The sequence below is a fragment of the Pezoporus wallicus genome, unplaced genomic scaffold, assembly GCF_028554395.1.
Source record: "Pezoporus wallicus isolate ANWC-B61680 ecotype Strahan unplaced genomic scaffold, APGP_CSIRO_Pwel_v1 scaffold_2696, whole genome shotgun sequence".
NCBI lineage: Eukaryota > Metazoa > Chordata > Aves > Psittaciformes > Psittacidae > Pezoporus > Pezoporus wallicus.
The window spans coordinates 1,599,259-1,625,547 of NW_026637439.1; the positions used below are offsets into that span (position 1 = coordinate 1,599,259).

Sequence of the window (26,289 nt, forward strand, 5' to 3'; positions counted from 1 at the left end):
TCAGCAGTAGCAGTCATTTTTACTCCTTCTTGCAGCGCTGTGTTTCTGACTTTAGGCCTGGGAACAGAGCTGATAACACTGATGTTTAGTTTGACCAAGGACTTTGTGACATGTATTGAAGTCAGCTTAATATAACTGTCAATGTCCCTAATGAAGTGGCACAAATCTCTCGTGGTAGGCAATATACCATGTTTTACTAACACTTTCTAATTACGAGTAGGGTGATGCGCCCCCTCTCCTCCTCTCTTCTCTGCATACCATTCTGTTCCTATCCCAATAATGAATGCTGTTGGTATGAAGGTTTCTGGGCACAATTTGAGCTGACAGCACAAGAGGAAATGGTCACAACAGTGATGGCCTCTGAGCTGACTACAGAAACCCTCTTAGAAAAAAACTTGTTCAGGACCTGTCTGCCTGTGGATTCTGTGGAAGGAAAAGACAGAAACACACACACAACCCCCTGACCTTTTGTTTGAAAGAGTTAAGAGCTTCTAAAAGTAAATAAATTGAAGATTTTCTGAATAAATTGTTTGCAAATAGAAAAAACAAAACAAAAACAAATAAAATAGAACAGAGACTATATGAGGCTAGTTCAGTGGCATCAAAACTAAGATTTTAGTCCAGCTGTGCTTGGGGAAGCTTGAGAATGAGAAATTGGCATTACAAAATGAACACTGTTTTGCCAAGTGCAGTTCTCAAGCTAGCAAGAACAGGGCTGCTTCTGCACCTTTCCAGGTAGTGGTGGTGGAACCAGGGGGAACACAGAAGCAGCAAATCTAATTCTCAGCAGGTCCTTGGAAAGACTGGTATTGACAGAAGGCTCTCTTAGGCAGTGTTGTTTTTTGGAACCAAAAGACACTGCAGCTGTGCATGTCTTTTCCCCAGCCTCTCACAGTACTGGATTATCAGCAAGGTGTATGTCAAAACACAGCCTGCCATACGTATTTAAAGCACTCAATTTAGTTCTCTGAGAAGTCTCTCTGTCTCAACCTAACAAACTACATCCTAACCTATACCTGTTTTATCCTGTGATTTTATTACAGCCTTGTAGAGAGAATACCTTACCTCAGAGACACAGTTGACATAGTTGAGTATGAAATACAAGGTGGAGCAGAGGAATTCAAAGAAAAGAAGGCCTAGCTACAGCGTCTTTTGCAACCATCTCTCCCTTTTCCCAGAGAAGCAAATGAGTATTGAAAGGGCACAGGTGAAACCTGCTCTGTAAAGGAATCATTGCATAGGAGCAGATGTAGCATTAACAGTCACGCACTGTTAATGAAGTGCAGTGAAGAAACAGCTGAGTAGGAGTTGAGCAAGCAGTGTACCTGCAGTGTAACTGCAAAGCAACAACTGTATACTACAACTCAATCTGGCTCTGAGCCTTCTGGGTCAGAACAAAAAGACTGCAGAGATTACGCAGTGTTGGCACCAGTCAAGAAGCAGGAGACAAGATGAGGCTGTGATAATTAGCTGTCCTTGTTCTCCATGCCACCATAAGTAATACTAGTATCTGTGAGAAAATGAAATCAATTTTTTTTTGACAGAGAGCGCCTTCCCTTTCTTGCACTGTTGCCACAATAAATGCAGCAAAACTCACTGTGTACTTCCCCTTCTGTATTTGTTACACACTGTGGCAACAAAGTGCAAGAAGAAAACAAATGTTTATTTGTATAAACACTATCAGTATAGAAGTTGCTCAAATTCCATTAAGTCTCTAGGTAAGAGACATGGAGTTTGCAAAGACAAGTACTAACCTTTCAGAAAGAAAGAGCAGTGACTCATGATAAAAAAGTTGGTAAGGGCAGAACTACTATCTTAACCAAAGACAGAAAGTAATCAGATTATGTTCCAGTGTGCAACCGTACAATTTAGACTGTTGCACAAGCACATGCAAGAAGGCTCAAGACAAACTAGCCCTGACTGCTGGGGTTCTGAACAGAAGCCAAGTAGACTGCAGCAGCTGTACATTCAGTAAGTTGATGTGATAAAAGAGAAATTGCCAATGCTGAAGCATAATTAACATGATAAAGCTTACAAGGTAACCAAGTCACAAATTAAACAGTATTTAGATGACCCAAATACTCCTTCCAGAGTTCTGACCTGCCTTCACTTATAAATGATAGATTTTTTCACATTATGAAAAATATATGGGCTGGCAGACAGCCATAGGTACATCAAAGATCCAGGTGAAAAGTGTGTTATTTGTAGTTTTCCTCCATAGGGTATACATCTGTGAGCAATAGCATGTAATTCAGCGTAAAGGCTCTGCAGAAATGAAGCTGTGTAAATCTGTAGATATCAAGCAGTTTTGACAGCACAAGTCAAAGCACCAAGACATCAAAACCAGAGAAAGGAATCTTTTTTTGTTTAAAACCACGTTTATTAAAAATGCAGGGTTAATTAAATCACTGTTTCATCACAGAAATATTAAATTCACATTTTGCATATTGAAATATTACAAAATAACCATCTGATGGCTATTATAGTTTTCTTTCAATGACTGGGACTTGGGCCATTTTCATCCATCACCCACAGCTATCAAAAAATCAGCTTTTTTGGTAATCCTGAAAAATATAAATCACACTGTTACCAAAGTAAAGGAGTACAGCCCCCTCCTCAGGATTTTAGTATTCATTTGATACTGTTCCTCAGATGCATCTTCTCCGAGCTGCTTAATACTGTTTGCCGCAGCAGTAGTACATGATAACTTTTTCCAATGAATCAATCTATGACACGATGCTAGAACCCAAGCGCACTTGAATCAGTATGCATACTTCAAATGAGTCCCAAATTCTGTAATTGTGTTAACTGCATTTGAGATACATGTAAGTATTTCTCTTTGTTGGTTTAAAAAGCTAGCCAGTTAGTTGTACTTTTAAACCTAAAAAAGGCAAGCTATTCTAAGGCTTAACCCTGCCCCACCACACATATATATTCAATGATTTTTCTTAGGTGCTATCATCATCCAGCAATAAGCTGTCAGCAGGAAGTAACCCTTTTAGGGTCTGCCTCATTGTTTAATAACATCTTTGTTTAGTATCACCTGTAAAGATGATGAGGCCAGTACTTTTTTGATTCTATTCCAGATCTTGTCCTGTCACTTCTTCATCTGCTACTTATTTGTAATGTAGGTAGAATAAACCATAGCTGCCTTCTGGGATGGATATCAAGCTTATTATGAAAGAACCCAACAGTTTTTACCTGCCCTATAGGCAGAGGTCTCCTCTAAAATACACTAACACTGAATCACACCCATGAACTTTAAACGAATGTCCAAACAACACGAATTCTTAACTTTAGATACAATGTTGTTTTTTTTTCCACAAACCAATATAGAATGGTTCTGAAATTAGACAGGTTCCTTACACCGCATTAACTACGGAAAAAGTTTAGTGCTGTATCTTTTATATCTGTTTTGCGAACCTACAAGTCTGTAGAAATGCAGATTAATAGGACTAGAAATTAGTGTCCTGGGGAAGCAGTGCTGCTTTTGATTACATGTTTGCCAGAGTGGAGAAGATGGACAATGATGTCATCATAGCATCAGCGTCTCCACATACCTCACTGATAAGAAATAAGTGGTAGCAATACCTAAAAATGCTGCATGCTTAATACTTTTTATGGGTGGTCATCCATCTAATGAGTTTTGTCCTGACAATAAACACACTTTCTTGAGAAGTACAGCTGCCACACATTTCAGTTGAGTGAACACACCCCACAAGCTACAGAGGCTTGTTCTTGTGGAAAAGCAGCTCTTACACTGATGGCATGTATCTTCCCTCCTGCCAGCCAGCCCCTGGTACCATTTTATAAGAGGGTACCCATCAGTAATCAGTTCATCATGCTAAGTTCCAGAATGCTACCTCAACAGGGCTAAGGGAAAGAGAATGCACTGGGCAGGATGAAAGCACAGGCCAGCATAAGAATTTTAGGGAATGCAATTTATTTCTTTGAAATTACTTTTGCACATTTCCACTCTTAATATGAATAAAAATGTGCTGTACTTTGAATTTTATTTAAACAAAGACAGTAGGATATTCTTCCAAAGCAATATTCAGATTTTAACTTTAGAAGGATGTCATAACCATGTAAGGATGTCATATGAAATCCAGGGTAGATTTGCTAGTTCTGACACTGGCTCTCTCCTTTAACATTTGCTGCCTAGCAGATGATCTACCTTTGAGATCCTCTGATTCTGTCAGCTCAGCTAAGGCAGTTACAGAATACAATGGAAAATTCACAACACAAACCCCATCATGTTTCCATTACCATTATATTGCTTTTTATACTGATACTTAAATGTCTCAAAAAGTAATGCTGACTTCCTAAATGCCTTTGTTGCAGCCAAAATTTGAGATTAGAATCTTAAGATAGTGAAGTAATGCATTTTACTCTTTAATTTGACACAGAGAAACAACAAGCGCCTAAAAAGTAAGTTGGACTCTAATAATGTAGCTGTCTCTCTGAATCTGAGAGGAAATGCACTTTCATGGAAGCATCTCCGTTCTAAAAATGTATCACTCTGGTATTAAAACAATCTCATACTGGCCATAGCAATGATGCTAACCTGACGGCTGCTATCTATCATATTCTAGCTGTTAAGATGACCAACTCCCAGTTTAAGAACTAGTATTTGCCATTCTACTAAGAATTCTAGGTAATCTAGCGGCAAATACAAGTCTTGAGTACTCAGAGCTTTTGCAGTCTTAACAGTTCACTTGCTTCTTCACTCCTAAGAAAGTACAGAAATGTCTTCTGAATCCAGTTTACATTCTGCCATTTGTTAGAATAACATGCTTTGTTTCTCTCTCACACCCTCCTTTTTTTTTTTTTTTAAGTAATGTAAAGTTATTTCCACCTCAGTAGGATGTCTCAGGAAAAAAAAACAACAACACAGGGGTGGGAAACCATAATAGCCTGTGTTTTAAGGGGCAGTACCAAACCCCATTGTAGAAATTAACAGAATTGGGTATTTCTCCTAACAAACAGATTTCCAAGAGATACTTTTTTTTTCATACTAGAAATATGTTGGAATACAGAACTAAGTCATTCTCACCAGCTCCAGCTGGTGTTGGTGCCCATGGGTGTACTGCATTCAGAATTTTTGTTTTGAAACACCACAGGTATCACATTTTCTCTGAGCATGTAGCAAGGTTACCTTGATCTACTCCATCTGTTCTTTTTCTTTTTAAATTTGGAAGTGAATTTTGTTGCTCCTTCATGACTTCTCCAGGACAGTTGGGTCTTGGCAACTGATTTCCTGGCGTTGGTCCTGGTCGGTTACTGAAATACTTTTGTTTCAATGCCTTAATGATGGGAGAAAATAACACAGTAGTTAAAGTGTCAGAGCACCATCTATAAAGAGGTTACAATGACGTAAAGCACTTGCAATTGGGATTTCAAAACTACTTGGATACTTTTATAGCAGGTCACCTTGTGGCAAACCAAGATTCTGTGATCTCAATGACTACCCGTCACACTTTGATTTGTAAGCCAAAAAATAATTACTTTTAACTAGTACTCAAACACCCTAACAAAACTCTAGACAATACTGCAGGTGGTTTTCTACAAACAGCAGACTTCTAGCTCTGAAAAGCTCACATTCTGAATAGACAGATGAGACAAGAGGATAAAGAAGTAGTAATAAAGAAAGATCAGAATATATCCAAAGTCTTGATCTGACCCAAGACCTGGACATCAGCTATTCTGCTAGCTTTTAAGATAGGTCTTTCCCCAAAATTTAACTGTGCTATTTCTCACTGTAAATTCTGAGAAAAACTTAATTAGATCATAAGATAAACACAGGTGAGCAGGGTTAATTTCATGTACTGGAATTACAAACCCTATTTTAAAATTTCAAAATTCCAGAGCTTCCATAAATGGTGGTTAAGGAAAAGAGGCTAAACTCTCTCTTAGTTCATCATTACTTTTGCTGATGTCCTCTACATGGCATTCAATGCCAGCTATATATTAAGCTAATACAGTAAGTGCAGGTTGTTTCCTGCCTTAAACTGTGGTGTTGCCAATAAAAATGCTAGACTAGAAAAATAATGTATATTTAATATTCAAGTTACTATCCTACTATATGCCCTGTAAAATTACCTCATTTGTACAAACTAGTACAGAGATGTCCCAAGCATAGCAGAACTAACTAGCTGGAAATTTATAGTGAAAGTTCCTAAAGATGGTAACCAAAAAAAACTTGAATGTGCTCTGGAAAAGTCTTCTAGTAAAAAGATACATGCATTGATGTCCTGGATTTGGATCTGCCTTGCTTAACAAGCAATGAGGGAATCCTGCCCTTCAGAGGCCAACTCTTTCTCGCATGCTTCCTTAACAGTACTGGGTGATGGAATATGGTTTTGGAACTGCCAACTGCTGTATCTTCCTCATAGCAGAATGCAATATTCTGAACTAGAACATTCTGCAAGGTTTTCATTCAAAATCCTTCATTTAGTCCCATCAAGGACTAGGGAAATCAAGATCAGTTTCACCCCAGTGTAATGGAAAAGGATATTCAGATTATAGTTCCGGTTTAAAACACCATAGAATATCACGTTAAAAAAGAATCAAAAAAAAGTTTAAATGAAATTGAAAAAGAGACTGAATGAAGTAAGGATGAAAACCTTTCAAACCCAGGGAATAAGACATGCTACGTTAACACTAAAGTTTCAAGCTTTAGGTGGCTGTATTTTGAATGTCAGATATGAAGAATGTCTGAATGCCATGATTCATACAAATTTTAGTTGTCTACCTTTGATATATATTGGAACAGGCACGGCTAGTCAGCATTATTCAGGCCTGTTAGAGTTCTTACTATGGAAATATGTTTCTAGTATTACATAGACAAAGCTATACGACATTACATTTCAAACCTGGCTTACTAGCTTCAAGGTACATTTACATCCACTATTAATGGTAGGTTAACAAACATTAGGATATAATGCAAATGTACTATACCTGAGTAGCTGTAAGCCTCATGCAAGGATTAAATGTGAATAAGCCTTGCAGAAGATCAAGCAAATCATCACCAGCTGCACTGAAGATATGGTGAAGGGGCATTCCAGGAAAAGACTTAAATGTGACATAATCTGGAAGACTTGTCATCCCCTAGAAACGTGTATAAAACAGAATATATGTTTTTCAAGTTAGCACAGAGAACTGCTGTCTTTCATCAGAAACAAACTATCTTTCAAAACACCTTGCTAATTCTTTGTCAATGAAATAAAATTAATTTAAGAACAGCAGCTCCCGAAGACTTTTTTTAAAAAAAAAAAAAACCAACACCCAAAAAACTGTTACAATTATTTCTCACTTCTAAGTGCTTTCCTTTCCCTGCTTTAGTGGTGCCCAGTCCAAAAGGAACACTGCAGACAAATGATGTAAAACTTTTTTTGTGCGTGTGTGTGAACTGACATGGTAGAAGAGACAAGATCCACAAAAGAGTCACAAAAATGCAGTCTGCATTTTCTTCAAGTTAATAATACACTGTCCTCCTCCTCCAAGTTATCTGATCATCCAAAGCATTTTGAAAGGCACAATCGAAACTTTTTATCTAGGGAGTGGGGAGAGAAAGAAAATAGGCCAAGCAGGTAGCAGCAGATGAATTGCACACTTTTTTTTCTCCTGTAGGTATGAAATCAATCCCATTGTATTCAAACTCTATCATAAAAATTATCATGTAGCAGACAATTATCCAAGCATAATATTTTAATATATTAAATATTTTAAAATTAATATTGTATTATTGTATTTTAAAATACAATATTAACACTGAAGTGGAAAATGCGCTCAATTACAATCCTGACAATAAAGCTTTCAATTCTTGAAAGGCATGGGTTTGCAAATTAATTTGGGAATGCATCATCTCTGTCATGCTAGTATCTCCTGTTCTCTCCTTTCCCCACCTATATCTTAACTCTTCCTCTTCAAAGCAAGCAGAACTGTCACTGCAAAAATCTTCATGCCTTTCATTTAGAATCTCAATGCAGTAACAGAATTGTGTTGGGCTACAAATGCCTTACACAGTATTTCTCCATACAGCTATAGCTCCATTTGGTGATTGCTTACTACGGCATTCAAGCACCATTTACACAAAGGAAAAGTGGCATAGAGAAGGAGCAGAGGCGGGACAGGATGACTTGTCTAGAGGGTGCTTTCACGACTCAGTTACAAAAAAGGATGGTCTGATGCTGTGTTTTTTAACCTGTGCAAATATCCAACTACGGCATAGCAGCACAGCAGCTACGCTGCGGGAACATCATCACATGGCCTGTGTTTTCATAGGTTTGTGGCACATAGGATAGATAAAGCGCATATTCTTCTGGCTTTTGCCAGTTGTTGAACCCATGGGTGTAGTCCATCAACAGAGCACAATTGCTCACCTTTTCCAGGAAAATACATAAAAAAACCCAACAGACTTGTAGAATACTTCTAAAGATGGGCCCTATTGTCTACAATGTTGTTTACTTTCTGGTCTGCTCCTCAAGATGATGTTCATTAACTTACATGCTCGGACTTGTTTTCAAGTGTTAAATGTTGTATAACTGGCTACAGACAGAGCATGAAAAGAATGCGCTTGATGCAGAAAGGCTGAGCAAACTTACAGGTCATTATTTTTTTTTAAATGTACATTTCTTTACTGTAAGGGCGGTGAGGCACTGGAATGGGTTGCCCAGGGAAGACATGGAACTGTTGGAACAAGTCCAGAGAAGGGCCATGAGGATGATCAGGGGACTGGAGCACCTCCCATATGAAGACAGGCTGAGAAAGTTGGGGCTGTTCAGCCTGGAGAAGAGAAGGCTGCGTGGAGACCTCATAGCAGCCTTCCAGTATCTGAAGGGAGCCTATAGGGATGCTGGGGAGGGACTCTTCATTAGGGACTGTAGTGATAGGACAAGGGGTAATGGGTTAAAACTTAAACAGGGGAGGTTTAGATTGAATATAAGGAGGAAATTCTTTCCTGTTAGGGTGGTGAGGCACTGGAATGGGTTGCTCAGAGAGGTTGTGAATGCTCCATCCCTGGCAGTGTCCAAGGCCAGTTTGGACAGACATGGTTTAGGGTGAGGTGTCCCTGCCTGTGGCAAGGGGCTTGGAACTAGATGATCTTAAGGTCCTTTCCAACCCTAACTATTCTATGATTCTATGATCAGGGAGTTCTGGAGCCCCTGTGCCCATCCGCTGGTCCAAGCTGCCCATCTGAAGAAGCCATGCCTTGCTTCCTGTCAGTCTGCCTAATAACCTTGGTTAGGTTACGTCATTGTGTTTGACCTGGTATTACTGAATTTATTGTCATCTCGGAGATAGCTATACTACTAATTTGTGTTGGTTTCAGTACCATTACTCCGAGATAAACTGTTTTCCCTAAAGCTGTTGGTCTGGTGTTTCTTACTATACCCCAAATCTCTAACTTATCTAGGCCAAACTAAGAGCCTAAAAATTGTTCCTACTTCTGAAAGCTATTAAAGGCTTTCAGGTTAAAGCAGACTAATTAACCTAGCATCTCAAAAATATAAAGCAGGAACAATAACTTCATACCAATATCCATGGGAAACTGTGGATCAACACAGAAAGGTAATCAAGAAGTTCCATTACTGTTGCTTAGTGCTAACAACACTGCTATACTAACCAAAGATTTACTGAGAGAGACAATAAATCTTAGCTGCTTATCCTACTTTGTGAGATCAGGCAGATGCATTCTGAAAATCCACTTGAGTATTCTGGTACACTCCTTAATTTTAAAAGCTAAAACAGAGAGTTATCAAGTGAAACTAATGTCAGTCTGATAAACAAAAGAACTTACAGGCCACAGGTCTTCTGTTGGAGTGCCTAGTGTTTCAAATATCTTTGTTAGCTGGTCAAGATCAGAGTCTCCAGGTAAAAAGGGAACCTAGAAGAAGGCAACAACATTTGATTGAATTAACTTCTGAATTTTAGTTCTAGAGAAAAACTGTGAGCTATGCCTCCTAACTGCAGGGCAAAACATCTTTATGTATCAGATGCCCACAAAGATACACAATATTTGGGGGTTTCTAATGATGTCCAAATAGATTCTGAAGGTTTCTTGCAACCCAGGTTTGACAGCACTGACTTGATAGCAGAAAGCTAACTGTAAACTAAACCACCAGCATATTTATGTAAAATAACTAAACACAGGAAATGTTTTACATCTCATTTGCCAGTTTAAAGTTGATAGGTCACAGTGATCTTTCCATAATCTGCTCCCTGAAGTAAGGTTTTATATATAATCAAAACATTTAAAGTGAATTGTAGCTAGATTACACAAGCAGCAGTAAGACTGATGGAATGAGGGAGAGTAGTGACCCACAAGGAGAGAAGCTGCCTAATCAGTGTCATACCTCATTTAAACTAAGCAGAAGACAGAAAAGAGGTTACCTGCCCTGTTCAACTTGTAGCTTGCATATCAGGTACCCAATGCCAAGAAAAAAGGGACTTTGTAGCAAAAGCAAAATTATGAGCAATTATAGGCCGTAATGAACAGAGACTTCCAATGACTGTGATGTTTATGGAACCTTAATCTATTCCAAACCTTCACTTTTCTTACTGCTACCAAGTTTTTGGAAGCTTTTTTCTCTCTCCTTTTCTTTCTTTCCAAAAATCGCCTAATTGCCTTTGCTTGCTGCTGCTATCAGGAGAGAGGAAGCCCCCACACAAAGTTGTAATGCACTGAAGGGCAAATCCATAATGCTTACATTTCAAGACTTACCCTAAGAAGCAGTTCAGCTAAAATACAACCAACAGCCCACATATCGACACCAACACCATACATTCTAGCACCAAACAACAGTTCTGGGGCTCGGTACCACCTGAAAAACACACACATTTTGGAGAAAACTCACAAAAGGGAATCCTTTGCATATTTTGCAGACCTGCTTTTTAAAGCCTATCTTAAATAAGCATGCCATAAACATTAATAAATATTTTAATTGGGTCAAGCTTTAGCCTTGTAATAGGGAATGTGAATAGCTACAAAAAGAAGATTCTCAGTGTCAAGATTAACAAAAAGTAACAGCTGCCTTGCTCTGAAAGCCAGGCTCACAGGCAGATACATATTATTTCCACATGTTTCAAAAGAGTATCACACACCGGAACAACCCCACCAATGCGTGCTCCAGCAGTACTTACAGAGCCTCTGCTGAGCAATGCTTTCTTATGTTTCTTTGGGAGGCTCTTGCCACTACAGCCACAACACATGAGCTGGATGTCAAACTTTCAAGATGTTGATTTGGCATGGCACATTTCAAGAGTCACTGCAAAACAGCTACACAATCACTATGTAATTAAAAAACAGTGTCTTACCTTGTTACTACTTGGTGTGTGTAAACTCTGTTTGGGCTTCCAAAAGATTTTGCCAAGCCAAAATCAGCCAATTTTAAAACCCCATTTTCATCTAGCAACAAATTATTTGGTTTAAGATCCTGTCAGTACAGAAAGCAAAGAATGACTTTTTGTCAGTGTTGATAAAAAACAGGCATATAATGAACCTCCTGGCAAGTGTGCTATCACAGTATTCTAATATACAGGCTTCTGATTCTATTGTAAGTCTACATTATGAAGAAAAAAAAAACAACTAAAAAACCACCCACCAACCCTGGAAATCAAGTATTTAATCATACACAAAAAACATAGTGAAACACGCTGTCCTGGGTTCAGAGGTAGCAGTGATTTTTCTCCTTCTTAGCAGCTGGTGCAGTGCTGCGTTTCTGACTTCCAGCCTGGGAACAATGCTGATAACACCGATGTTTTTAGTTGTTGCCAAGTAATGTTTACTCTGACCAAGGACTTCCTGTGTCTCATGCTCTGCCAGGGAGGAAAGGAAGTTGGGAAGAAGCAGAGACAGGACACCTGACCCAAACTAACCAAAGGGGTATTCCATACCACAGCATGTCATGCCCAGTATATGAACTGGGGGCAGTTACCTGGAAGTACTAGATCACAGCAAGCGGCTGCATGGTTCTGAGTTACCAGCTGGGCTTAAAAAAGGACACACACCCATTTGAATATTATCATATCTAAGCTGCAGAATTGTTGGATTCTTTAGAAAAAAAAACAAGACAAACAACAACAGAACAGTATCTCCCAATAGGTTTCAGCTTTGCTGAAGTAACAGCAGTTCTACCTTGACTGCATAGCTGCCAAATGTATAACAGAAAGACCTTGCAAGTATTTCAATTAACTGTAGGAATCATGGAAGTGATACAATTTAATACAGTAATAGTGTCCTGTGGGTTGACCTCTGGCCAGCAAAGATGCACCCACACAGCCATTTGATCACGCTATTCTGATTTCTTCTCTTGCCTCCGCCCCAGCAGGACAGGGGAGAGAACATGAGCAGCAAAAGTGAGAAAACTCTGGGAGCAATATTACAGCAGTTTAACAGATAAAGGAGAGGGGAAAAAAGCAACAAGGCAAACAAGCAATGCAACAGAAATTAATCACTACCTTCCACAGCAGATAGTACCCAGACAGTCTATAAACAGCAGCCACCATGGAAACCCCAACACCCCCTTCTTCCTCTAGCCCAGTCTTTATTGCTGAGCACAGCGTTGCATGGCATGCAGTATTCCTCTGCCCAGCTTGAGTCAGCCATCCCAGCTCTGTCCCCTCCCCAGTTCTTGTCCACCCCCAGCCTCCTTGCTGAAAAGCAAGGAAGCCCTGACAGCACCCAAGCATTGTTCAGCTATAGACAAACATCAGTGTGTTACCAGAACTGTTTCAAGCACAAATAAAAAAAAAACAAAAACAAACAAACAACACACACTGCACATCTTACAGGCTGTTTTGAAAGTTCAGCCTATCCCAGCCAGACCCAATTCAGTGTTCACCAAAGTTACATGTAAGTTGAGGCACTAAATAACCACATCAATAATTCTTACACTCCTGGTACTGCTACTGTCTCTCCAGCTAGCACGCACACCTACGGACTAACAGTGTCCAAGCTTCAAAACTATCATTAGACTTCAGGCTCAAATTCCATCAAATGTGACTTTTGTTACAGCATCCAGGCTGTCAATTTAGTACATGCTTACCCTGTGTAGAATCCAGTGCTGATGCAAATATTCTAATCCTTGAAGGGTCATCAGCATATATGCCTTGATATGAGACTGTGTCAACACAATACTAGTATCCTTTATAATAACCTGTAAAGTGTTAGATTGATAGTAAGTCTTACCATGCAAGATTAACTTACTTCCATTCTTCCAGATCAAAAGTTATTTCATCCTTTAAGATCAAATTTAAATTGGCAATCATGTATTTTCTACCATTCTCACCTTTTTTTTTTTTTTCCCCAGGAAAATGTCTATTCTGGAGATCAGAAATTGAAATGGGGAGTCCAGACATCCTACATGAACTTTGCATAACAAGCAAATGAGAAAGTGGAGGGGGGGGGGGGAATGCAAGTATATTATTTTATCTCAATTCCAGTTTGATACCCAGGCTTTACAAGATAAAGATGTATACACAAAAATTATAAATGTGTTAGTGAATTTGAAATTATGTTCCCGCTTATTCCTTCTTTCTTTATGCAACCTACATATCTGGTCTTTGTGAATGCAATGGTTCCCTCTTCTATTTCCAAGAAGATAGGAAGTATGACAACTTTACTGTATTTTAACTAATTGCTTACATTTTCTACATTCTCTGCTTTTTTAACATGAAAATTCTATGTAAACATCCTGTTTGAAAGTATTTTCTATATTATGCCCCAACATGCTTATTAATATTACAGTCCAGTTCAGTAACAGCATTTCCTAAGTTTTAAGTTGAGACTTACAAAAATAACTAAGACTACACAAATTTTCATGTATGCAGCACATGCACAATCACAACAGGCTACAGTCCAAAATGGTGGCCTGAGTGACACCACAATACAGTTAAATGCTCCACATACCACTATGTAGTACAGAAGTATTTTATTCCTCTTTGTTCACTATTACCTTCTTCAGCTCTAAATGTTGCATAGCTACTAAATCAACAGAATGAATCCTCTAAGGAGTCTACTCATTAACTTCTATTAGCAAAAACCTGATCTAACCTTTTCAGTCTTGCATTCATCTGGCTTTCAGCTAGCCTGTCAATGTTTTAACATTTTAAATGCAATCCCTAGTTCTTACCAGCATGCGTAATAATCCTGCTTAACAACTACATTAATTTCAATCCAGAGTAGACATAATGTGTGCATATACAGATCTGACATGAACTGCTATCTAGGACAGTTTTCCAAAACAAAAAATCTTGCCCCATACTATCTCATATAAAGACTTCCATAAAACCAAACTGACTTAAGGCCTTGGAGAATGAAGATACTGACTTGCAAGTACTTAGCATCATTACATTTTTAAGAATGGATCAGGTGCATGTGACTTTAGCACCAGCTCATCACTTGGTACACTTTAGTATTGCACTTATTTGACCATGTTTGACGATACTATGCTTAGCACTTGCACTCTGAGAGACTGATCTATGGATTGAGGTACTAGAAAACTAACATAGTAAACAATCTGTTTCCTGAAGATCATGCTGACAAATATTTAAAACCAAAGGCATTATCAGCTGAGAACTCACAGAAACTGTGAAATTGCTCAAACTACTTTTAAGACATGATCTTAACCAACTGGCAACGTAAGTCACCTTTCTCATATGGGCAAATGTACTCTTGTTAAAACAGTATTAAAAAAATAAAAAACAAACATTTGAAGATATGGAAATAAAAGTCATTAAAAATCTTACCTCTAGATCAGTTTCCATAAAATCAAATACCAAACTAATATTGGACTTGTGTCCAAATGCATCTTGAAGCTGTAAAACCAAACACATTTTGATGAAGCTACCCTTGTACTTCGAGTTTTCTAAATTTATGCACCATTGTAGTCTGCATGTGGATTTTCAGCTTGCTGAACTGGTTTAAATTTTTCAACTTGCAATACAAGAATTCTTATTCAGTTTAGCTTCTTAATTCAGTCTCACATTATTAAAAAAAAAAAAAAAAAAAAGAATTTTCACTGTGTCAGTGACAACAGGCAATTTAACCTTGTCCTCTCCCCAGACTTTGCTGTTCTACAAAACTCCGACCCTTTTGTGAGACCAGACTAAGTTTTCCTATGGATTCAGCTCTGTGTATCTGCTTCCTGTAAGCATGCAGTACTTAGAAATTTTAAAGTATCTTTAGGTCCAGCTATCTGCAGCTGAAAGCCAACCAAAATGCAACTGAAATGGTACAGGTTTTCCTCTTCCAACAGAGGTTTTAGATACCAGCACAAAAACCTAATAAGCCAAATGAATCCCACTTTATCACTGCTTATGAAAGCCTGCTTTACACTGTCACCAGTTCCATATGAAGCAAACAATCAGCTAAATTCAGCACTGTACTCACCTGTAAGTCTATCAAGAGAGATGTAAAATCAGGTAATCTAAATTTCCACAATTCTCGCCACCATTAACATTCACACAGCCTCGGGCTAAAAAGTAATACGATTTCAAAGCAAACTACTTTGTCCTTGTTACTGAAACAGTTGGGTTTTGGTTTTGTTTTTGGTTTGTTTTGTTGTTTTTTTTTTATTTTTATTTTTTTTGCTATAACAATTGGTTTATTGCCCATTTTGGGCTAGAAAAAAATAGCTGAAATAAAATCAAGTATCATGTCCATGACCCAACTAATTCTAAATTTCAGTCTGAGTCTGTACCAAAAGTATTTGAGGACTGATTCTAGAAGTAGCATTCATTTTACTTACACCAATAATATTTGGATGACTTAGCTCCTGTAACAATTTTATCTCCCTGAGGGCTGTTCTGTTGATTCCTACATTGAAGAAAAAAAAAAAAAAGGAAGAAAAAACCCCAAAGATGAGAGACAGAACAAAATTTAAAACTTTGGATTAGCTCCAAAGAAATCTCCTACTCTGTTAATCATGGACAATTTAGTACTGCAACATAACTTTCACACGACTCAACAATTTGTTAAACAACAAATATTGCCATAGGTGAGATTTCTGCAGAATAAAAGTGAATGTACACTTTCTTCCACAACAAATAAATTCTACACCACAGTAACCTGGTTTAGATTATGAAGCAAAATGTTCCCCCTTTGGCAAAGAGGGAAATTCTAAGCAAAAACCTCGGGGTGGGGGGCAGGGAAGAGAAAATCACAATTCTCTGGCAGCCTGCTCAGCTGTGAGGACTCTGGGATTGGTGCTCAGTTTCTCTTAAAAGTTCTCCCCTTCAAACAGAATTGGAGAATTCACTACAGAGATTCTTCACTGGGAAGCTGGTAACCTGATGCAGGATACATGAAAAATAGCAGCCTACGCACATACAAGATTCTACTGCACCACACAGGCTGTAAAAGAAGACCAGGATTATTGGGTTTTTACTTGCTATATCCATGCCTAAAGGCTAGTCAGAGCACACAACCAAAGAACGCTACTCTACAGACCCAATTTCTCAACAGAAGACAGACCCATATAAATACAAGAGTTATAAGATTGTTGTTTTTATCAACTTTTGTCTCACCAAAAATCACAAAAATAGAGCAAAGGAAACACCTGAAAACAGAGATAAATACTCCCACCCATCTTAAAATATTTAAGACAGAGACATGCATCAATACAAAAAGGTATTCTAAACTCAGTGCTGTAAAGATTATTATTCTATGCTATATATTCCTGTTTGTATTCATCTTAAACTGAGAAAACTAAGTGGTTATATACTCATATTTAGATCTCTACTATGCATGCAGATAGCTCTGCTGCTTTTTTCCGTCCCTGCAGTTTGGGAACCAAAGCCCTACTAAGTCTTATGTAACAGCTGAGCTCATTTTCCTCAGTTGAGGTGTAACAAATTAAAAGGTCTCAATTTACAACAACAAAGCAAATAAAGTAGCAAGAATTTGGTTTATTACTCACCATCTTTAGCTTCTGATCTATGTCCCAGCTTAATCTGAAAAGAAATGTTTCGTATTATATAAGGTTCAGCTATCTGTCCCAAAGGTAGGGGGCACACTATTTAGCGTTGCTCTTCTAAGACACAATGAGTTTCAGTACCATGAAGCACTTTACCAGCTAGGGTTGGTTTTGGTTTGTTTTTTTCTCTTTAAAAATAATAGTCTCTACAGTATTAGTTTTTAAAAAAGCTTAAGAATAGACATGATGGTGCTGAAAACAGACATAATGCAAACTGGCTGCACAAAATGCTTTGTAGCCACAAAGCTTTATTATACTACTAATGTGCTTCTCCTTAGAGAAAAATGAGAGCAAAGTAACTGACAGTTGTCTTAGAATGATTGCAGTAAAATCAGCATACTCTGTAAACAGGAGCTGGTCCTATCTCAGTCATCTACTATCCTGAAATTTTCAAGTCTAGAACCCTACCATTGCTATTTCCAGATTATAAAAGTTAAGAAAACATTCTGATAGAAACAAGAATGCTTTAAGCAATATGCTGCCAGTAACAGCCGTAAAGTATTATAATGCTAAAAGGGATTAGTGTATCAAACAAAATTACATACTATTGATACAGTTTGACTTGCTTAGTAAGGGAGGCTCTTTAACTAACCAAAGCACTGTAATGTGCATTTTTTCATCCCCTACAAAGTACTAGAGCTAATCACCTGGTTTTAATACAAAACCTTCTTGCAATCTCTTAGAATCATAGAATAGTTAGGGTTGGAAAGGACCTTAAGATCATCTAGCTCCAACCCCCCCCCCCGCCATCTTCGGATGGTATGGACTGAAATTGAAACAAGATGTTAATATTTTCCATTGAAACTGTTAAATCATGTAAATGTCAAACTGCTTATTTTGCTTGGCTATTCCCACATCTAATCTACTGTAAGCTAGGCCTGCGAAATATAACCACATTGCTAGAATAGGATGTAAGCATATTGTAAAATGGACTCTCTGTCCATATGAAGCAACTGCAACAAATGTTGAAAGTAGTCCAAGGAGCTTATGTAATCAGAACATAAACTGTGCATACTTAAGCTAAAAGGTAACTAAAGGATAAGTGATGAAGAAGGAAAAATCCCCCGAGGAAGTAAACGGCCGCCGGGAGGGTCTAAAGGTCCAGTAATGTCAATAGATGGCAGCAGAGACCATGAAATAACGAACTTCATGCCTACGCAACCAGTGCTTGGAATGGAGGGAGACACGCTAAATAATTCTCGAAAAGTTTATGTATAGGTATTACGTAAAAGAATATAAACTATGTACTGACAGCTATTACTCGGGAGCACTTATGGAAGAGAATCCCCAGTGCTACCCCAGGGCCACTAATAAAGAACACCTGCTTAACTGTATCTCGTGCTGTTGAGTCACTTTGTTTCAAAACACTTTATGACAACATACGTTTTCAACATTTGTATTCAAGCAGGTATATTAAAAGATCTTGTCTCGAAAAAAAATTTGTCAAAAAAAAACCCCAACCAAACAACCTACCATAAACTTAATCAGTGGTAGCATTTCTGCACTGAAGAAAATCAGGGACAGGAGGAGGCAAGATTGTGGGGGAGTGGAGCAAACTCACACATTATTAGGGACTAACAAAGTCTGAAGTTTAGAAGTGTGTGTGGTTTGTTGTTTTGGGGATCTTTTTGTTGTTGGTTTGGTTGGTTATTGTTGGTTTTATTTTAATTTATTTTTAGAAATCCAATAAATAACCGAAATCTCAAGCTGCAAACCAGGCTACCTTTCAGAAACACAAGACACAGATATTGAAGACAAGTTATTTACATCATTTGAACAAAACACTCTAGGAACAGGAACACATATTCTCCCATTATCAATCAAATCGGTAAAAAAAATTAAAATAGGTCATTAGGCAAACCAAAAGCAACCGGACACTTGATCACTGTCGTGGTTTAAGCCCAGCTGGTAACCCAGAACCATGCAGCCACTCACTCACTCCCTCCTTTTCTTCCCTCTCCCACTCCCGGAGGGATGGGGAGAACAGAATGAATATAAATCCAACGGGCTGAGATAAGAACAGTCCAGCAACTAAGGTGTAACACAAAATCAGTACTGCTACCACCAATAATAATAATGGTAAGGGAAATAACAAGGGGGGAGACTATAAAACTAAAAGGAGAAAGAAAGAAAACAATAAACACAAGCGATGCACAACACAACTGCTCACGACCTGCTGCCTGATACCCATCCCAACCCCAGCAGCAATCTGGGCCTTCCAGGTGACTCTGCCTGGTTTATATACTGGACATGACCTGCTGTGGTATGGAATACCACTTTGGCTAATTTGGCTCAGGTCTCCTGTCTTTGCTTCCTGCCGGTTTCTTGTGCCCCTCCTCACTGGCAGAGCACGAGCCTGAAAAGTCCCTATCAGAATAAGCGTTACTTTGAAACAACTAAAACATTGGCGCTTTACCAGCGTTGTTCTCAGACTGAACTCGAAAATACAGCACTGCACCAGCTACTAAGTATAACAGTAATTGTTACAACTGAGCCCCGGACAATCGCACAACGGGAGAATACTCCCGATACTCACCTTTTTAATGGCCACGATTCGGTCGGTGTTCTTGTCCTTCGCCTTATAGACGGTAGCAAACTAAGAGAGAGACGCCAGCGTCACAGCCGGGCAGGCGATCCGGCAGCCGCGAGGCCCCCGTTGCGAAGCTGCTGGCGCTTTCCCTCAGGAGGCGGTCACGGAACTCTGTTGCGGCTCGCTGTCAGGAGACAACCTGCCTCCCCAGCCGCCTTGTCTCCCCCCATCCCCACCTCCGCCCTACAAGCGCGGCACCCCCAGCCTCACAGCGGGGCAGCCCCGAGCGGAAGGCGAGCTGCGGCTAAGCCTCCGCGCAGCCGCCGAAGCCCGCTCAGGCCGCTCACCTGCCCCTCTCCCAGGAAGTTCAACTTCTCATAGCGCTTGGCGCGCGCGCGCACATCCATGGCGACGGCGGAGGCGGCGGCAGGGGCACCGTGCGGGCCTTTAACTCTGACCGTTTCCGGCCCGCCGAACTCGCCCGCCCCTGTGACGGCTGCCTCAAGCCCCGCCCCCGCGGAGCGCGCAGGCAGCGGCTGCACTCAGCGCTGCCGGAAGTAGGCTCCAGCTGCTGCCGGCCCCGCCTGCCCCCCGGGAGCAGTGGGGGCCCGAACGCCACCCAGACACAGACGACTAGCGGGCTGTGCGCTGCACACCCGTAACAGCGTCCTCTGGAGGGGCCAGAAACCCCCGCCGTGCCGGAGCACCCCGGTTTCACTGTGCTCCCAAGCCCAGGCCTCATGCTTGGTCACTGCCGAGACCTGCGCAATGGCTCAGCCACCCCTCAGAACACTGCAGCGTTCCCTCCCTGCCCCCAGAGTCGTTCCTCATGAAACGTCCCAATCTTCTGACGTGGCAAAATAGAATGCCTTAGTTATATGGTCAAGTGTGCAAATGGCTAATTAGGAAACATTTTAACGGTGTGGACATCTAGTCAATGCTAGTTAGCCATCAACAGAAAACCCTCCTCAATCACAAATTAATATCGTGTATTGTGTCAGCCTTCTCACCTGCTTTATGAGAGTGTATTAAAGCTATTGGTATACAATCATTTTTAATCTTAAAGGAAATATCTTTATTGTGAATACGACACTTCACTCTCCAACAATGGCTTGTGAACTATCTTCCATACTTATTCTGGACCTCCACGCTGTAAAAGAAAAGCAAGAGTTAAATATATTCCACTAAAAGAAAGGGAAATGGAGGTAAAATCTTTTCACACTGTTACAGCCTAACACACAGTGTTCTGGTTTTAACTTCTGGTGTATGTATCGATTTTTAATCTACATAAGAACATGTGCAGAGTGTCAAATACCTGCATCTGCTGCTAACACCTCATTTTTTCTCAGGGGAGGATACAAAAAGATCAGCACGTGCAACCTACAATTACAGCTGCATCCACTTCTTCTCTGAAGAAACCTGTCTTTGACTCGCTTTAGAAAGGTCTGGCGATCACAGCAGTAATAAACATAACTTTTAAAATTATTTTCCAAACTAAAATTATTCCAAAGTAAAACCAAAGCGAAAGTCAGCCATTACAATCTTTATGAGAAATCAGAGAGGTATTCCATTCATATTTTCCCCAAAAAATTATTTTATGATCTATCTCACTGTTCGAAAATTTATGCTAGAGGTCAAGGAGTGTATTGCTATGGGAAGCAACTAATTTCTAATTATCATACTCTACCCACAAACACATGGGAAAACTGACTTTTAACTTACTAACATGGTTACACTGAGGGCGTCTTTATCATTTAACAAAGCTATGGCAAGCTGCTTCTCACATCAAACTCACAACCGTCTCACAATTTTTTCATATTTTGTGCATTCTCCCTTTTTAAGCATCAGTATTTGCAGTAGAGAACTGTTACAGAGCAGGTTTTCTTGCCTTTCATGTATGATACCTTATTTGCAAATATTGCAGAAAATATCCATATCAAATTTAATGAAATGCTTCCACTACTAGAAATACAAGAGTTAACTTACTAACAACTCATAAAAAATAGTTTGAGAAGTATTCTGGACTTAAAACCTTCACTGGCTTAAGTATGGACTCCTGTCCTCCCATTCAGCACATTCAAATTACACACAAAACAGCTGCTGCAAAAAAGCTGCAGTGAGGGTGATTAATGCAGGCTCTGACTATCACCAGGTATCTGCATGTCTGTTTTATGTCTATATTTCTCTACTCAGCAATACACAAGCTACTAATTAGTGAAAATTGGGTACCTTCTGTACTAAGAATTTGCAGGTTGGGTATTGTGCATCAAAGCCATGAAAGCTCAGAGCACACACACAGAAAGAATTACGAGGTAGTAAAATATCTGAAACTTTGAGAAAGGTGCAGAAGGAACCTAAACGCTACATATGTACAGACAACACACACTAATAAATGAAACTTACTTGAATATAGCCAATCTCTTCATCTGTCATAAGTTTCCTTCTGTATTTCTGAGGTAAGGTTCTTACTAACTCGTAAGTGTCTGGTGTACCTTGTACTCTACTAACAGACGGCGACGCTCTGCCTCCTAGAGACTCCTGTGCTTTTGAAGCATGAACAGATGGCACACTTGCTGGTGAGGATTCCTGTACTGAAACCCAAATTGCAAAACCATTTACAGAAATATAACAACACTGTAAAATTAATTAATGGGCAGCAAATAAAAATTACCAGTTATTAACAGTTACCTTCTTTGTAACAAATACTTAAAAGATTTAAACATTCTACTTCTCACAGCATGTTTTTATTTTTGTTATATGTATCAAGAGCATAGTGAAAAAAGTCTGACAGTAGGAGAAAGCATATTCAAGTGGCAGAAATACCGATTCAGGAATAGAAGATAAAATCAGCATATATCCTAACAGGCTTCTTCACTGGGAAGCTGTACTTATCAAAAAAACATAAAGTGTGTGGAGGCAGCTAGGTAGAAAGATAACCAAGATAAATAACTAAGATCCAGTGAGATTATGCTTTTTGTTTACTGCGACTGTAAAGTCAGATGACTGAAATAAAGGTAGCGAGTTGTGAGCTTTATCTTTTTGTAAAAAAGAGATGAAGCTCACAACCACAACATACCACAACATGCAATGCGGTGTTGTACCCTTTTCTAACATAAAAAATGACATCCTATCAGATTTTGTTAATGATGTGTAGAATGACCACGAAATACCAGATTATCAACAATCAGTGTTAATGAATGCAGAGACCAAGAAGTACATAAAGCACAGCACAGGTGAGGGCTAGGAGCTAGGCTTCGGGAATTCACATTAAAGAAGTTGTCTTGATTTTGAAGATAGGAGAAGAGATGATAAAAGGGCAGCACTGTCCAAGTCAGCACCAGAAACCTTAGGTCTGTCCCACCATGGTTGACTGTAATGCAGAAATATGCAACTACCCCACCTCTCAGGATGGAGTCTCACAGCAGTATGCTTACTTCATAAACACCCAGAGGTGTATATGTAAGGTTAAAACACCTGATAAAGTAGAAAGCTTCCATGGGGAGACCTCTCAGTACTCCTGAAAAATGAGCCAGACAAATGCAACATCTAAACAACTGGGAAGGTGGGCCTATATAACTATATGCAGCATCAAGACTAGGTGAGTCAGAGAATGCAAGGAGTTAAAATACCATAGTGCTGCCTGCCTCAATCCCTCCTGTCTCTAACAAGGCGAGTGAGGACACGAGAGGAGACAGTTTTAGCCATAGTGGGCTTGAGTCAATGGCAGGATTGGGGCATCAAACACCTGTGGCTATGTGATTGAACCACTACTGGTTTAAAATAAAGACAAAAAAAAGTCACCCCTGAAAGGCATATTCAGAAGTTCTCTGTCAGAGGACTGTATCTGAAGATCCCAAGTTGATCAGGTGGTTGAGGAACAATGGAAGGTCCCAAAAAGCACGGCAGATGAAAGCCCATCAGAAGGAGCACACTTTGAACAAGGGCAAAGTATTTTTGTTTCAAGAAATAGCACACCTTATGTAAGAAAAAACCCAAGAAACAGCTTCTCCAAAATTGTTCCACACACCACAAAAATGTCTAGAGATTTGCCAAGGATTTTCCACTATTGTATGTTTCAGTCTGAAGTGCAGTTGGAGTACATGCATTAGCCAATTAAAAACATCAGAGGACAAGTCTCAGCAGTACCAGACTGTTGCTTTAGCTCGAACACAGTCACTACTACATCTTCCTGTTCTCTGTTTGAGGTCATCATGTTGCAGGAGTAACACAGTAACAATTCTGTTGGCCTTTCAAGCACCCAGGCCCTAAATGTTCAAGCTCTACCTGCAAAGCTCTGTTTGGCTATGCAGAAGGAACAGCCTGGTACACTGAAATGCAGTCATTGCTACAGCATTCAAGCAAAATGAGGTAGACTGCAATTTACCAGTGAGATGACAGAACGTGGTTAAGGTAGAAAAGTCTAACATACTTAAAAGATATAGCCCCAAAAATCTTCTGATGCAGACATAAACAGGAGGTAAGCAGCACGTTTTCAAGCCTCTTGAGACAGCAGTTCATTGGCATGAGAGGTGCTGTATTTGGCTGAACTATGCACAACATACAGAATTCTGACAAAGCTATTGCAGAAAACAGTTCCTGGAGGGTTTTGATGTGCACTGTAGATATTTTGGAATGTTAATGAATAAGCTAAGTCACAAATGCGATAATGCTTTGGCAAGTATTGTGGTGTGGTACCATTTATACAGAAGTGAGAGGTTCTGTATAAAAGAGGCTCCTTCAGATGCCTCCTACTTTAGTTTCAAATGCTTTGCTGACTGAAAAGGAGTATTAAACCAAATTATCGCTCATGTAACTTTGATGTTTAAATATAACAGTATTTGGAATCCTGTAAATATCAACATAGATGGAGGCATAAAAAATAATGTCAAAGATTGCAATTTTTTTTTTTCTCAGCATTAATTAGTAGCACAAGGAAATACTTTTTAAAATATATGGCTATAATCACGGTTTTAAATACTGCAGACAGCACACACCCTGACTAGAAAAGATGAGGAAAATGCAACATAATTTCTGCAAATACAAACTGACTTGGGCATAATCATTTCAGGCAAATATTAGTATTTGGAAAAATGGGATTCTTCCTGAATCTGCCTTGACCAAGAAATAAAGTCATGCATGTATTATGTGTATTCCCACGTATAGTCTGAAGAGTCAAAGAGCTACCTTCAACTAAAACAACCACTTTTCAGAAACTGCTTCAAATCAGTTGACTTGCATTGCTGAAACAGAAAAATTGTGTGCCAATTCTTAAATAAAACAGTTAATGCAAAAAAAAATAAATGAGGTGCAGATCGGACCTACAGTTGAAATACTTACTTTTAGGTCTGGGACCACTCAATCTGTCAGGGAACTTAATTAACGGAGTATGTGGCTTTACTACCTGGAACAAGGCAAGGTATGGGAGAAACAGCGAGAGTAAAATATATTTCTAGAACACATTACCTCCACAAAAGTAAAATGGAACATACAATGTATTAAACAACCACTTCTATCCTGCTGCTTTCTGCACCACCACTGATACACTTGCTACCTATTTAAATTCTGTATTTACTCCAGGAGAAGTGTCAATTTTAAAGGTACTCCTCCGCCCTAATATCCAGAGCAGGAACAAGCATTCTCTTCCTTTTCTCACTGCAGTCTATATGTGTGTGCGCAAGAACTGCTACCGCGGACACACAAATTAGAACTTTTAACACATGGACTTACTAGCTGTGCTCTGCCCGTATGCTTGTTCAGCTGGCTGGACAAAACTGACTACCTCCATTAAAAAAAAAAAACAAACCTATAAATTACAAAGCTTGTAGCCGAAGCCACACTGCTTATTCTTAAAACATGTCTTCTCAAGAACACTCCACGTCTCACCTTCACCTTGAAAAAGGATGGCTTAGAAAGGCGCTGCCGGCTAGCCCCCTCCCCTCCTGCACACCGCACCAGATGGTGCCGGCTGCTCCACAGCAGCCTTCGGAAACACAACCCAGCACCAACAACTAGCGGGCCCTGCCGCGCGTCTCCTCCCCCGCGCCAAGGGCACCAGCCTCCCTGAGACTCCTCAGGCGCCGGCCGCCGCAGGCCTCGGGGCAACACACGAAACGAGGCCCACCTCAGAGCGGAGATGGGCTTCCGGCCCCAACCACCCCTTCCGCGGTCCCCGTTAGCGAGCGCTGCTACCTGAACAACCCTGGCTGCGGCCGCCATCTTACTGCCCATGACGACCCCTCGCCACGGCGCCCCGCCGCCGGCTTCTGAGAAGCAGCGCCGGGCCCCTCCCACAGCCGGCCTGTGGGCGGGCGTACGCCTGTGGCGAGGTACCCAGCAAAACCCACCGCACAGCCTTGACGAAAACAGCGTGTTGTCTTTATTGGGTGAGAACACGTCCCGCCCATCCCCCGAAAACGTAAAAATCACTTGCGAAGTTAAAAGCGACAGTCTTTTAACATTACGTGCGATGATGTGCTCAGTTTGTCAAGCATAAAACAAAGATGTGGGTTATTAAGTGAAAAAGTCAATTTAAAATAGCGCTTAAGACAAAGTCATCCCTTTGCCTGCAGTTTGCCTAGCATTCACATATTTTGCTATGTGGGATGGCAGGCACGGATTGTATCCAGTGCTGGACAACTGGGCTGTAACTAAGCAGCACATAGCACAGGCACAACAGATTACTACGGGCAGAAAACGTTCACTGTAAAATTGAGCATACATAAAAATTTAAACACTTCATTAATGCTTTAATAATACAAAAAAAAGAAAATAAACCCCAAA

At 39.9% G+C, this 26,289-nt stretch overlaps 2 protein-coding genes across 2 annotated transcripts; both read right to left on the bottom strand.

Annotated features, from left to right (window-relative positions):
• Positions 1 to 2,474: 2,474 nt before the first annotated feature.
• Positions 2,475 to 19,932, bottom strand: CDK7 (cyclin dependent kinase 7). The gene is made up of 12 exons (XM_057405466.1): positions 19,857 to 19,932; positions 19,516 to 19,575; positions 16,923 to 16,956; positions 15,753 to 15,820; positions 14,752 to 14,820; positions 13,050 to 13,160; positions 11,320 to 11,438; positions 10,727 to 10,826; positions 9,803 to 9,889; positions 6,961 to 7,110; positions 5,159 to 5,306; positions 2,475 to 2,564 (listed from the first exon to the last, which is right to left on the bottom strand). The coding sequence occupies exons 1-12, from the start codon at positions 19,914 to 19,916 to the stop codon at positions 2,539 to 2,541; spliced, it is 1,032 nt and encodes a 343-aa protein (XP_057261449.1). The 5' UTR covers positions 19,917 to 19,932; the 3' UTR covers positions 2,475 to 2,538.
• Positions 19,933 to 20,496: 564 nt separating this feature from the next.
• On the bottom strand, positions 20,497 to 25,798 carry MRPS36 (mitochondrial ribosomal protein S36). Its single transcript, XM_057405467.1, has 4 exons — positions 25,699 to 25,798; positions 24,847 to 24,910; positions 21,913 to 22,100; positions 20,497 to 20,659 (listed from the first exon to the last, which is right to left on the bottom strand). The coding sequence occupies exons 1-4, from the start codon at positions 25,735 to 25,737 to the stop codon at positions 20,642 to 20,644; spliced, it is 309 nt and encodes a 102-aa protein (XP_057261450.1). The 5' UTR covers positions 25,738 to 25,798; the 3' UTR covers positions 20,497 to 20,641.
• Between the last annotated feature and the right edge of the window lie 491 nt (positions 25,799 to 26,289).